At 49.4% G+C, this 13,360-nt stretch overlaps 1 protein-coding gene across 1 annotated transcript; it reads left to right on the top strand.

Annotated features, from left to right (window-relative positions):
- The first annotated feature begins 305 nt into the window (after positions 1-305).
- Positions 306-2,542, top strand: LOC130125443 (potassium voltage-gated channel subfamily F member 1-like). The gene has a single exon (XM_056295021.1). The coding sequence runs from the start codon at positions 501-503 to the stop codon at positions 1,983-1,985; it is 1,485 nt and encodes a 494-aa protein (XP_056150996.1). The 5' UTR covers positions 306-500; the 3' UTR covers positions 1,986-2,542.
- The last annotated feature ends 10,818 nt before the right edge of the window (positions 2,543-13,360 follow it).

Here is a 13,360-nt window from a genome sequence, read left to right on the forward strand (position 1 = left end):
AGGCCTATCAGACATTAGACAGTGGTTCATAGATTATATTGCGTGGAGACCGCCTGCGTGTAATAACATTTATGCGTAATGTAAAGACCAAAGCCAATTTTTCCGTCTACCATTTAACCAATTGCTGACTTTAAGCCTGCCATAAATCTAGGCTGTATCCGGCTCTCCGTGGGCAGGTCTTCTTATTATGCGCATTGATCCATCCGTGTCGCGGAGCTTAACGCTGTCGTGCGCCCCTCAAACACGCCACGCCAACTTTCCCGGTGAGCACAGGCGCACTGCTCACTGCCACGGACGAGCGCAAAGCGGACAGGTCGTTACCGCGGCCATCTCCCGGCAAGGAAGGCACCGCTTTCCTCCGATGACTCTCCCCGCCAGAAAGGCAAGAAAGCACGTTTTACGCGCGGCGCCCGGGCCTGGCCACTCTCCTCTCAGGCGCCTTTTGCTTCGAGCTGACCGAAAGACCGCTATTTCGGAGCGGACCTCGACATACGGACACGATGTGGGGGATCCCGCGGCCACGCTACGCCGACTGCAATGGTTCCGAAGCCGGCGCAGAGACGGAGATCGCCGTCAACATCGGCGGGGTGAAACAGTCGTTGTACGGGGACGTCTTGAGTCGCTACCCGGAGACCCGGCTGGCGGAACTGCTGAATTCCGTGTCGGAAAGTTCCGAGGACTTGCACTCGCTCTGTGACGACTACGACCCCGACACGGGAGAGTTTTATTTCGACCGGGATCCCGACTCCTTCAAGTGCATCGTCGAACTCTACTACTATGGAGAGGTTCACATGAAGCGAGGCATTTGTCCAATCTGTTTCATGAAGGAAATGGAGTTCTGGAAGATTGACCCGGACTTCCTCGACGCGTGCTGTCAAAGTAACCTGCGAGAGGTCGAGGACGAGCTGGCGGAGATCGCCGAGAAAGTGAAAACTATTCTGGTGGACCGGCAAGGGGACCCGTCAGCCAGCGGCTGGCAGCGCGTCCAGATCTGCCTATGGAGACTCATGGAGAAGCCGGAGTCTTCCCTCCCGGCGCGCATCGTCGCCATCGCCTCGTTTTTCTTCATCCTCGTGTCCTCCGTGGTGATGTGTGTGGGGACCATCCCAGACCTGCAGGTGGAGGACTCGGAAGGAAACCTCATGGAGCACCCGACTCTGGAGGTCATCGAGACCATATGCATCGGTTGGTTCACTGTCGAATACACCTTGCGTCTGACATCCTCCCCGAATAAGGTGAAATTCGTCCTGTCCTTCATGAACGTCGTCGACTTCATGGCGATCATGCCCTTTTTCATGGTTCTGACTCTAACGTCCCTCGGCGCGGGGATGATGGAGCTGGCCAACGTGCAGCAGGCGGTGCAGGCTCTGCGCATCATGCGCATTGCGCGCATTTTCAAGCTGGCCCGACACTCCTCCGGACTGCAGACTCTCACGTCCGCCCTGAAGAGCAGCTTCAAGGAGCTGGGTCTGCTGCTGATGTACATGGGCGTGGGGGTGTTCCTGTTCTCCGCGCTGGGCTACACCATGGAGCAGAACCACCCGGACACCTTGTTCACCAGCATCCCGCAGTCCTTCTGGTGGGCAGTCATCACCATGACCACGGTGGGCTACGGGGACATATACCCCAAGACCACCCTGGGCCGGTGCAACGCGGCCGTCAGCTTCCTGTGCGGCGTGATCGCCATCGCGCTGCCCATCCACCCCATCATCAACAATTTCGTCATTTTCTACAACAAGCAACAGGTGCTCGAGACCGCGGCCAAACACGAGATCGAACTCATGGCGCTGCGCTCCGGCGACGGCGACTTGGACGTCGACGCGTGCCAGGCGTCCGATACGTCCGCGTGGGGCAACGCGTCGTCCGCTCACGTCCGGTTACGCAAACGCTCCGGCGTCGGTGCGGGGACGTGCGCGGACGCCGGCTCGGACGGCGCAGCGGGGGGCGTCTGGACGCGTCGTCCCTCAAGCACCTCGGGACACTAAACACGTCGACACAGACGCGCCTTGACGCGTTTCGTGGCTCACCAGCGAGTTACCCCGGAGACGTTTTGGTTTTGTTATTTTTTACTCCAGCCCACAAAATGTAGAGTTAACGGTGAAGTGGACATGGCTACTAACATGGCTGTGAATGTCCTCCTGAAGAGGAAGTGGTCTCGGAAGGGGGCCATACATGTTTGAGGAACTGCAGCTATTAAAGGGACGCTCGGTAAGAAGTTGACCCCCGCTGAGTTGTGACGCGGTATAGTTGGACCCCCCCTGGGAGGAGTCACGTGCGCACGGGATACGGGGTGCTGATTGAAACGAGCGCCTCGCTGCAGCCAGTGCAGAGATCCCCCCCCCCCTTGTTGTACTCATATAACACCGTATCCTGCCAAGCCCATTCCTCCCGGCGTCCTACCTACACATCATGTGCCATCACTACAAATGACGCAAGCGATCAATCACACCGTCTCGTAAATCTTACGTATAGCAGCTCCTTGTGAGGACGTGGCACTGTGAGTTGTGTGTCTGTAATTGAGACTGTATTGTGGGTTAACTGATCAGGCGATTAAAGGAATCTGCTGAATTGCCACTGCAATGTGTATATATATGTGTATATATATATGTGTATATGTTTAGTTTCTGTTGTTTCATCCAAAGCTGTGACAGTGACTTGCAGGGTAATAAATAATATGTCCTATTCTGGGATCCACCAGCCAGCAACCCCCCACCCCCCACCCCTTAGCTGCAAGACATGTCCCTAATGGGCTAGTGGTGTACTTGGCCACTGTGTTGGGTTGGTGGGCGAGTGCATGGAAGGAAGGAAGGACGTGGAAGAGGTTAAAGCAACGGCTCGTCAAGCTGTCCACCCACCCACACACACACACCCACACACACACAAACACACACACACACACACTAACGCACACACACACCTCCAGCACGGGAGACTGCTATCTCTCTCGGCAGGGGCCACCAGCAGATCCACACTTGTCAAAGCCTCCTAGAAAGCCTTTTGTCCACCCTGACAGGTGGAGCTGGAATGTCAAAGACAACGCATTGTGTACCAGAACAATGTTGCTCCGGCTCGCTCACATGCAAATGCACACACACACATGCACCGTCACGTTCAAATTTAGATTTACAAACCACCACCCCCCCCGCCCCGTCTCCTCCATCTCCCATCCACCAGAGCACACAAATAAATGCACACACACACACGCATTTGCATGCACCTCCTTCCCCCATGCACATAATGCATAACTCTGATCCCTCCTCTCCCTCCTCTCCCTATATATAGTATATAGTGTGCCCTTTACAGAAGTGCTCATCCATTTGCCCAAACACCCCGACACTTTGCAAGAATTATCTGGTACAGTATCAAACTGTTATCAAGCACAACTTTGTTTTGCAGACGCTTTTTGGGGTCTTTGGAGTGTCTGGAGTGAAAACGTGTCATTTTGGACTGGTAAGCCGATTGGTGCACTTAAAATGGACTTAATTTGGGCTTTATTGTGTCCTCCTGGCACGGACCTAGCACTGGTGTGTGTGCATGGTGCTGGGTTTGACCTGAGCTACATAACACTAACACGCCATCCTGTGACCTCCTACTCCCCCGAGCTCCCTGCGGATGTCCGAGCTCCTCACCCTCTCTCTAGGGCTGATATATGATGCGATCATGTATTTCACATGTTTGTGATAATGATGATATATAATTATCATTTCTCATCATTATCACAAACCTTCTGCATATCCTAACTAAGCCAGCATCCAGCAGGGTGTGTGTGTGTGAGAAAGAGAGAGAGAGAGAGAGAGAGAGAGAGAGAGAGGGAGAGAGACAGAGAGAGAGACAGAGAGAGACAGAGAGAGAGAGAGAGACAGAGAGAGAGAGAGAGAGAGAGAGAGAGAGAGAGAGAGAGAGAGAGAGAGAGAGAGAGACAGACAGACAGACAGACAGACAGACAGACAGACAGACAGACAGACAGACAGACAGACAGACAGACAGAGAGAGAGAGAGAGAGAGAGAGAGAGACAGAGACAGAGACAGAGACAGAGAGAGACAGAGAGAGACAGAGAGAGACAGAGAGAGAGAGAGAGAGAGAGAGAGACAGAGAGAGAGACAGAGAGAGACAGAGAGAGAGAGAGAGAGAGAGAGAGAGAGAGAGACAGACAGACAGAGAGAGAGAGAGAGAGAGAGAGAGAGAGAGAGAGAGACAGAGAGAGACAGAGAGAGACAGAGAGAGACAGAGAGAGACAGAGAGAGAGAGAGACAGAGACAGAGACAGAGACAGAGAGACAGAGAGAGAGAGAAGAGAGAGAGAGAGAGAGAGAGAGAGAGAGAGAGAGAGAGAGAGAGAGAGAGAGAGAGAGAGAGAGAGAGACAGAGAGAGAGAGAGAGAGAGAGAGAGAGAGAGAGAGAGAGAGAGAGAGAGAGAGAGAGAGAGAGAGAGAGAGAGAGAGAGAGACAGAGAGAGAGAGAGAGAGAGAGAGAGAGAGAGAGGGAGGGAGAGAGAGAGAGGGACAGAGAGAGGGACAGAGACAGAGACAGACAGACTTAACACGGGGCGTGCGGGTAGTGTAGCGGTCTATTCCGCTGCCTACCAACATGGGGATCGTCGGTTCGAATCCCCGTGTTACCTGCGGCTTGGTCGGGTGTCCCTACAGACACAATTGGCTGTGTCTGCGGGTGGGAAGCCGGATGTAGGTATGTGTCCTGGTCGCTGCGCTAGCGCCTCCCCCCGGTCGGTCGGTCGGGTCGGTCGGTCGGTCGGTCGGGGGGGAATAGCGCGATCCTCCCACGCGCTAAGGCCCCCTGGTGAAACTCCTCACTGTCAGGTGAAAAGAAGCGGCTGGCGACTCCACATGTATCGGAGGAGGCATGTGGTGGTCTGCAGCCCTCCCCGGATCAGCAGAGGGGGCAGAGCAACGACCGAGACGACGCAGAAGAGTGGGGTAATTGGGGGGGGTCCAAACCCCAAAAAAAGCATATAACACAGGTTAGTGCTTGTCACAAACTGTTGTGGGATCTGTTGGTGGGTGAGAATGTGAGTTTAGCTGTTTGAACCGTGATGGGGGCTTTAACCCATTACTCAAACCGCTGCTGGAGAAATGCCGTCGCTCGACAGATCCAGTCATCCGGTCTCATCCAGATGCTGTGCTACTGCAGCAAATGATGCTACGCTTTAGAAATCAGAAAACTCAGAGGTTATCATAAAGTAAACTTTAGGAAAGTCACCGATCACGTGGCCAGGTTGTGCGTTCCCATGTCCATGTCCACGTCCATGTTATAACCGTATCATCTCGGTCAGGAGGGGGCGCTCACTAGTCCCGTACTGCTGTCCATGTCCATGTTATAACCGTATCATCTCGGTCAAGAGGGGGCGCTCGCTAGTCCCGTACTGCTGGCTCAATATCTGCGAGGACTTCGTTGAAATGCATATGAGAAGATCAGCATCGAGGTACAGCCCGTCATTGTGATGATAACACAAACAGGCCCCCGTCCCCCCTTGTTGTGTCTCGCTTTCTTGGCCTTTTGGATGGGGATTACCAGGTGTCCATTTTCTAAAGACAGGGACATGCCCACACCGAAGGTACCCCATCAACAGGTGATAAGGGGGCGTGGAAATGACGCGGTAACTTAAAACCATTTTATATCAAACACGCGTGTGTGTGTGTGTGTGTGTGTGTACATATCGACAGTCATTAATCACCATTGTGTTATAGGAGACACATTTGATCACACAAGCTTCTTCTTCTTTCGGCTTGTTCCCTCTTTTTCAGGGGCGCCACAGCAGATTTTATAGTTTCCGTCAGCACCCTGTGAGGGTACAGCACCAATGGCGGCCGTTGTTAATCCGGGCCTCGACAGATCCGGTATGGTCTTGTCAATCCGCGTACTCATTTGGCAGCATTTTATGCCGGATGGATGCCCTTCCTGACACACCCACCAACCCTTTGGATGGGGACCATACCAACATGTACCGGCTCTGCCAAATGACAGAAGCTAAGCAGGTGTGCGCTTGGCCAATACTTGGATGGGGGATCCCCCAGGAAAACTGAGTTGCTGCCGGAAGTGGTGTTGTGTTGGTGGGCCAGTAGGGGGCAGTCTTCCCTTTGGTCCTAATAAAATCAACAAATATCAAATCCCAATGCCCCGGTGCAGTGGTGGGGACACTGTGCTGTAGGAGATGCCGTCCTTCGGATGAGATGTTAAACTGAGGTCCTGACTCACTGTGGCCATCAAAGATGCCACGGTGCTTACCACAAAGAGTAGGGGGACCCCAGGTGTCCTGGCAAAATTCCCAACTTGGCTCTCTCCATCTGGCCGCCTAATCGTCCCCCCATGTGATTGGCTCATTGATTCCTCCCTCTCCACCGGAAGCTGATGTGTGGTGAGCGTTCTGGCGCAAAATGGCTGCCGTGCACCACCCAGGTGGGTGCTGCATATTGGTGGTGGTTGAGGTGAGTTACCCCCTTCAATGTGAAGCACTTTGGGTGTCTAGAAAAGCTCTCTATGAATGCAATGATTATTATTCAAGCTCTGGATGCCATCCCAGTATTCATGGGCCTCCAGCCATGCCTGTTGCCACATTTGATTACACAATATGCGATAATACCCGGATAGAGAAATCGCAGTGGCCTGGACCTGCCCCACATTGACACTTTCATCCGACCCACATACCGCGTGGAATGATGGCACTTGGGTGGTCCGCTCCTCTTTGCCAGATCTGGGCCAGAACCAAGCCACAGCAATGCCGCGTGTGCCCCATATTTGCCAAAGGTGGCCCATATTTGTTTTGTGATATTTGGGCCATATTCACCATTTACCACACGGGCCACTTCAGGGTCACATCCAGATTACATGTTGCCCAGAGCACCGCATCTTTGCCAAAAAAGGCCCACATTTGATTTGGCATATCTGGGCCAAAGTGAAAGAAAGAAGACCAGTAAAGAAATTGAGTCATGCAAGGCAAAACAGCAGATAGGGTCTCCCTTCAGAGCGTCCAGATGAGATGTCAGATTCAGCAGAAGCTGGTCAGACGCATTAACCTGAGTAAGAATCCTGCGCATAATGTGAGGGCCTAACAGCCCATCCTCTCATAGCCCCATCTCGGTTTGACGGAGAGTTTCAGCTGCATGGGAGGAGAAGGCAATCTCCTCCCTGATGTCAGGTTCACAAGTAGAGGGAAAACATGTTCCAGGCCATAATAATATGCCAAATGAGTTTTATCATCATAGCAGGGAAATTGCAAGGCTCTTATGGATACACCCCGGGGCAGTTTGATTCAAGCTAAAGGGCTGAATGAAATTGCGAGGCAATAATTGCTTAGATAAAATAAGACTTTTTTCCAGACTTGTCAGAACAATGCGCTGAACCCATGGGTGCGGGAAGGGGAGTGCCGATAGAGCTGCAGCACCCCCTATTGACAGGGGGTGGAACACACTTGTGTAAATAGTTGGCTATTTTACCGTAACTAATGGACTATCTGAACATTTGTTTTACATTTTGAACAGCACATGCTGTTCAAAATTTAATTTTAATTAGATTAATTTTTTCAATTAGTGATTTAATAATTTCAAAATTTCAAAATACACGTGTCTGTCAGAAAATGTAGGGGTGGAAAAAAAGATGTTTAAAATGTGTGACTTTAACTAATTCCTCCGATCTGACGTGACAACGTCATCACTCACGTCAGGTCAAAGTGTAAGGGTCGGGGTCAGCTAGACTTGGGGAGAGATTTGGCGGTGGCGGCAGCTGGAACAGAAAAAAATAATGTAGGATTTTTTTTCCACTTCTAAAAGCCCGAAAGGAACCAAGATAGTTACGGAGCAAGAGGACGCGGTGTCCGGTTGCTGTACAGAGTGTGTCTGCTGCGCATGCTCAGGATGTTGAGGCAAGTACTGCTGTGGCACCGCCCCCTGCCGGCGAGATGCCACGGCAGGCAAGCGACAGGAACCCCGCCGTGACGTAATGTCTGAAACTAGTGCTGCGCGATTTGGTGAAAAAGTCATATTGCGATTATGTCTTAGTAATGTGGCAGGAGTAGCCTATCCCTTTTAAAATTTAAAAAAGGCCCTACACTGTGCTATTATGTTAGTTGCTTGTCTGTTCCCCTTACTGTTGCCGAAAAGTGATGCATAAATGTGTGTTGGTGACGCGCGGAACGGATCTGACGTCACCTGAATCCGCGTGTACACCGCCCACCAGAACGATTTATTGTCTCCGATTTAGACCCGCACCCTTTCACACATTACCATTATCTCTCAGTGGGCTATAAGCGTGATGATATGGTAGCATTATGTGTTGCCTTAAGGCTTAAGGCATAATAATGGGTGTCTGTGAATGTTCTCGTGATAATGGGTGGACTTTTATTTTGATAAAACTTATATTGATAAGTGTTAGTCATCACTTCCTGTTAGTCATGTTGCGGAAGCCGTCTGAGTTTGCCTAACGTTCGCGTTCGTTTAGTTACAACCTCAAGGCAATACAAGACAGCGCACACTGTAAACGCCGCAGAGGCAATGTTGTAAGTAAATAATTTCCTTTTTTGTACTTATAATGTTAAAGTTGTTTACATGAAAAAACATTTGATTTGTTTGTAATTACGTAACCTCGAAAAAGACTCATTGGCCAATCGCCAGGGGATCGGCCCCCTTTAGTCGAACGGTTAGTGGTGTCGCCTTTGCGGTGCAGTACAAATCGGATCGAATCCCGCAGCGGGCGGAAACATGCTCGGTTATATTGGTGGCTGTGGTGGGATCCGGAAGCGTGCAGATCCTCGTAGGTCTCCTCGGAGTGCGGGTTTAGCTTCCGGGAGACTCGCTGGCAGTGGCCGATCTCGGCCCCCTTTAGTCGGAACGGTTAGCGATGTCGCCTTGTGGTGCAGTACACTACCGATCGAATCCTGCACTGGGCGAGAAAATAGTTCGGTTATCATTAAAAGGGGTTGAGTTAGATGTATTTAGATTTGAAAAAAACGAATGTTACCAACAAAATGGTGATTGTTTATATTGTTTTTGTTCCAGTTTTCGCTCTGTCTGTAAGATGGTGTAAAGAGCCACAGGAAACAGCGAGTAAAGCTTGACTCAAGTCGTCATTTTGCAACACAGAGTTAGTTGGATACCTGCAGCTTCTGCGCTGTATTGAAGACAACGTAATTTATGTAAAAGTAAAAGTCCTTTTTTGGTAAAAATGAAAATGGCAGCAGTTATTTCCACAATAGCCTGAACACAGGCTGACATCTTTAATCCCTTCAAACTAAAATTCTGAACGTCACTTCAATGTCCCGAACACAATTACAATATAAAAGCTAATAAGGTTTGACTGTTACATTTGAAAGAATGTAATTAATATTTTCCTTATTAATTATGTATTATTCACCCACACCTAACCCACCTGCTTTTAATCAAATACTTCCCACCCCCTCGCCCCTTCTTCATTCTTTCTTTATTTTATTCTTTCTTCATTTATTTTTTCTGCCTCCTGCAAAACCACCTCGTGGAGCCTCATAGGCTTTTAAGAACAAAGCTCAGGAATAGCCTGGAATATGAAGATTATGGTTCAGTTTCATTCAGTCTATGTCTGGATAATAGGAAATGGCCTTTCAGCTGACTGGGCTGAAACCACAGAGGCTAATCAGTGCAGAATGTTAAACAGACGAATCAATATAATTATCCCACATATTGTGGCCTTCATCTTGAAATACTGATCAAAGAGAAAATAAAAGTGCAGCACTCTGTGGTTCGTCTGGGCACAACCAAGTCAGTGACCGCTGGACTGCTTTTCTGGACTCATAAAAAACTAAAACAACACAGGAAAACACATGAAACGGCGTGCTGTTCATATTGCAAAAACAAAAATCGGAAAGGGAAAAAAAAACACTGTGGAGGAAACTGATTTGCCTGTGAGTAGCGCACCAGCTCCTCTTCATCACAGCTCCCACTGGGCAAACGGCTTCAGAAGCTGCCAGGAGACAAAAGGGGGAGCACACTGCACAATTATGATGGCTGTGTTAATATTTGAGGAGAAAGGCAAACTGTGATCCTGTGACCACGAAGTCCATATAGTACACTCTGAACCCACCATCCAGAATAAATGATCAGGCTAATAGACTGTTATACTGTATTGCACCCAATGAGATGGATCCATCCTGTCTTCTTGTATCAGCTACAACACTACCCAAGTTATGGTTATGGTTGTCATGGCTATGGAGGGACTACCCAAGACCCATGGCTATTGTAGTCATGGGTAGTCCCTCCATAACCATGACAGTTGCTGTAATTCTTCCTGTATTTTCATGAATAAAAAAAAGACAGTTTTATTAAAGGGACATTTTTATTTATGCAAAAATACATTAGCGCTGTATGTACTGTGCACAGCCAGTTTGGGTAGAAATACATTTCATAAGGTTTCAGGTATTCATCAATTTGACTTATTTTTGCCAAGATTATGTTTCAGTAGAAGACATTTCGTTTGCAAGAGAATGCATCCAGTATACTTCCAACAATACCTATGGTTTTTGTGTCAGCTCGGTCACTTAAAAGGTGTCCAAAAAGAGTCTATATCTTATTTAAAGTGGCTATCGGGATTTGAATTTTGGGACACTTTCTGTGTTATTTGGTCCAACTTTCCCGGCAGCTATCGAGTAAGTAGATGCACTGAGAAAAACCCGGTCCCTGTGGCCGTCCTATGCACTGTTAACAGGCAGAAAATGTCACCCCCCCCGCTCCTTATCAGCCAACCAGGAGAGTGCTTTGCAAGCCGGAGTCTCTATTGGTTCCTACTTGCTGTCAATCAGTTTACACGTTCACGAGACTCGACAGAAATCAGGGGGCGGGTTGTTTTGCAGTATGTTTTCAAACGGTAGCTAGCTAGCTCTTGCTAACTTCCGCTCAGGGTTGCGCACCCCTGCTTTAATCTTGGGGGTGTTTAGCAAAATGTTGAAAGCGATGTAAATGCCGAGACACAGTCTCACCCTCCGGTCCTTCTGGGTGAAATAAGAATGCTGGAGTTATGTTTGCAGACGCTGGCCTAGGTTTTATCTTGCTTACATTTCCGGTGAATGTCTCGGGTCTGGCACGGGACACCAGTCAGTAAATTCTTAATTAGGGTTGGGACAGTATTCAGACATGTAATTACCCTGGTGGTAGCAACAACAAGGTGTCATGCGAGGTGAGTAAGTTCATAAAGCGATGCCATCAACCCATATTTAAAGGCTGCATGTATTCTTTGCTTTTGTTGCGGCTTGGTAAGTTTGTTAATGTATTTATTGGCGCTCTGCAGCAGATATTCCCTCCATCTCGTAGTCAGGGGTCTGAATATGATGGCTCGGTTCCTCTTGTTTAGCAGCACGAGTGAAACAACAGCATTACAAAATGTAGTGTAACGTCCACGGATAAGTAGACACGTTGGTCCTTGACTAACGGGTCAGACCCTTTAGTCGACTGGTTAACGTTGTCGCTTGCGTAGTGGTAGACACAGGTTCGGGTCCCGGCTGTGGCGGTTCCAGGACTGCCCCCCCGAATTCGCTACAGTATTTATCAACTTGCACATCTGGCCCTGTCACCTAGTCATTAAGTGTGAGGCAGCACCTCTCTCTCTCCTCCGATCCTATCTGAAAATAATATCCACAAAGAAACAAGAGGGGGGGAAAGTATTTGTACGTACTTGTAGTAAGCATTTATATCTGTCTCGAGTGCTCCACCTCAGGTCTCGGCTTCTCTACTCTGGTAGTTTCTACTGAGTAGCTAAACGAATACAAATTTATTCCTCTGTCCTTCCAGTACTTCAGCAGGTTGCATGATGTAATATGGCAACAATGTTATCAAATATACTACAGTATGTCATTAGTAAATTAATTCTTGCGGTCTGTCCAGGGTGTCTCCCTGCCTGCCGCCCAATGACTGCTGGGATAGGCTCCAGCATCCCCGCGACCCCAGCTGGGATAAGCGGCTTGGATGATGGATTATTAAAATGATGGTATGCAGGGTTTCCACACAGTTTCATGCAGTGGTCTGATGTCCAAAAACAATGTTACCCTTGAAGAGAAAGAGAGAAACGTTGAACCTTCCATCACACAATGTTCTGCGTCGAAATCTTCAAGATGCTCGCCAAATTTGCATAAGTGTTTTCTGGAATAACTAATTTATGCAGTCTCTGGGTTTTGTTTTTGCAGTCACTTTGCGGGGAAACTGTTTTGCCCCAATATAATGACTGATAACAGCATGCATAGCCTCCGAATGAACTCGGTGTTTAAAAAAAAAACCCAGTTTACCCGCATTCAAGTTCATTGCATTTCCTTTAGAAAGCTGGAAAATCAACAAAGCAACGCCTCAAAGCTCCCAAGGCTTTCTGCTGTGTCCCACACTCTCTGGCACCCCCCCCTCCTAGTGTGTGCCCTTTCCTTGTTTTTTTTGCCCCTCCTTCTCCCCAATTGCACCTGTCCAATTACCCCACTCTCCCGATCCAGTCGCTGCTCCACCCCCTCTGCCAATCCGGGGAGGGCTGCAGACTACCACATGCCTCCTCCGATACATGTGGTCTCCAGCCGCTTCTTTTCACCTGACAGTGAGTTTCACCAGGGGGACGTAGCACGTGGGAGGATCACGCTAGTTCCCCCTCCCCCCTGAACAGGCGCCCCGACCGACCAGAGGAGGCGCTAGTGCAGCGACCAGGACACATACCCACATCCGGCTCCCCACCCGCAGACACGGCCAATTATGCCTCTAGGGGCACCCGACCAAACCGGAGGTAACACGGGGATTCGAGCCGCCGACCCCCGTGTTGGTAGGCAACGGAATAGACCGCTACGCTACCCGGACGCCAGTGTGTGCCCTTTCCTGACCGTTTGGGCTCCAGAAGTGTGAAGGGCACGTTTTATGACGTCAGCCATGTTACGGTGACCACGTGTCCCTTCCGCTGGTAAATGTATGGGTTTGCAATTAAGGAAATTGGCCATGAGAAAGCACAGCCACAGAGACAGATCGGCCACGCGTACTGAGCACCTCGCCTCCTCTGGTTATTTCATCCAAAGGCGTTGTTATCTTCTATGCGGTGTGATGCGTCTTTCTCCCGTGTTGGTCCGCTGCAAACGATCACTTGAATTAATTTAGGGGTGGAGGTCATAAGAAACAATATTTTCACGGGTGCCCCATCAACCTTTTACTCCGTTTAGGATGGAGAGATTTATTTCCATTATAGCTTTGCTCAAACATGCATTTACCATATGTCTCAGTGTGACAGCTCTGCATAATTGAAATGTGCAGCTCGGGGCTCGTGCCCTTGGCTAATGCAGTTCTCAAAGTGAACAGTTGCATTGCAAAATGAGACAACCTTCATGTCAAAAAAAATCTATACTTAATATGATGAAACGACTACA

The sequence above is a fragment of the Lampris incognitus genome, chromosome 15 (genome assembly GCF_029633865.1).
Source record: "Lampris incognitus isolate fLamInc1 chromosome 15, fLamInc1.hap2, whole genome shotgun sequence".
NCBI classification, from domain to species: domain Eukaryota; kingdom Metazoa; phylum Chordata; class Actinopteri; order Lampriformes; family Lampridae; genus Lampris; species Lampris incognitus.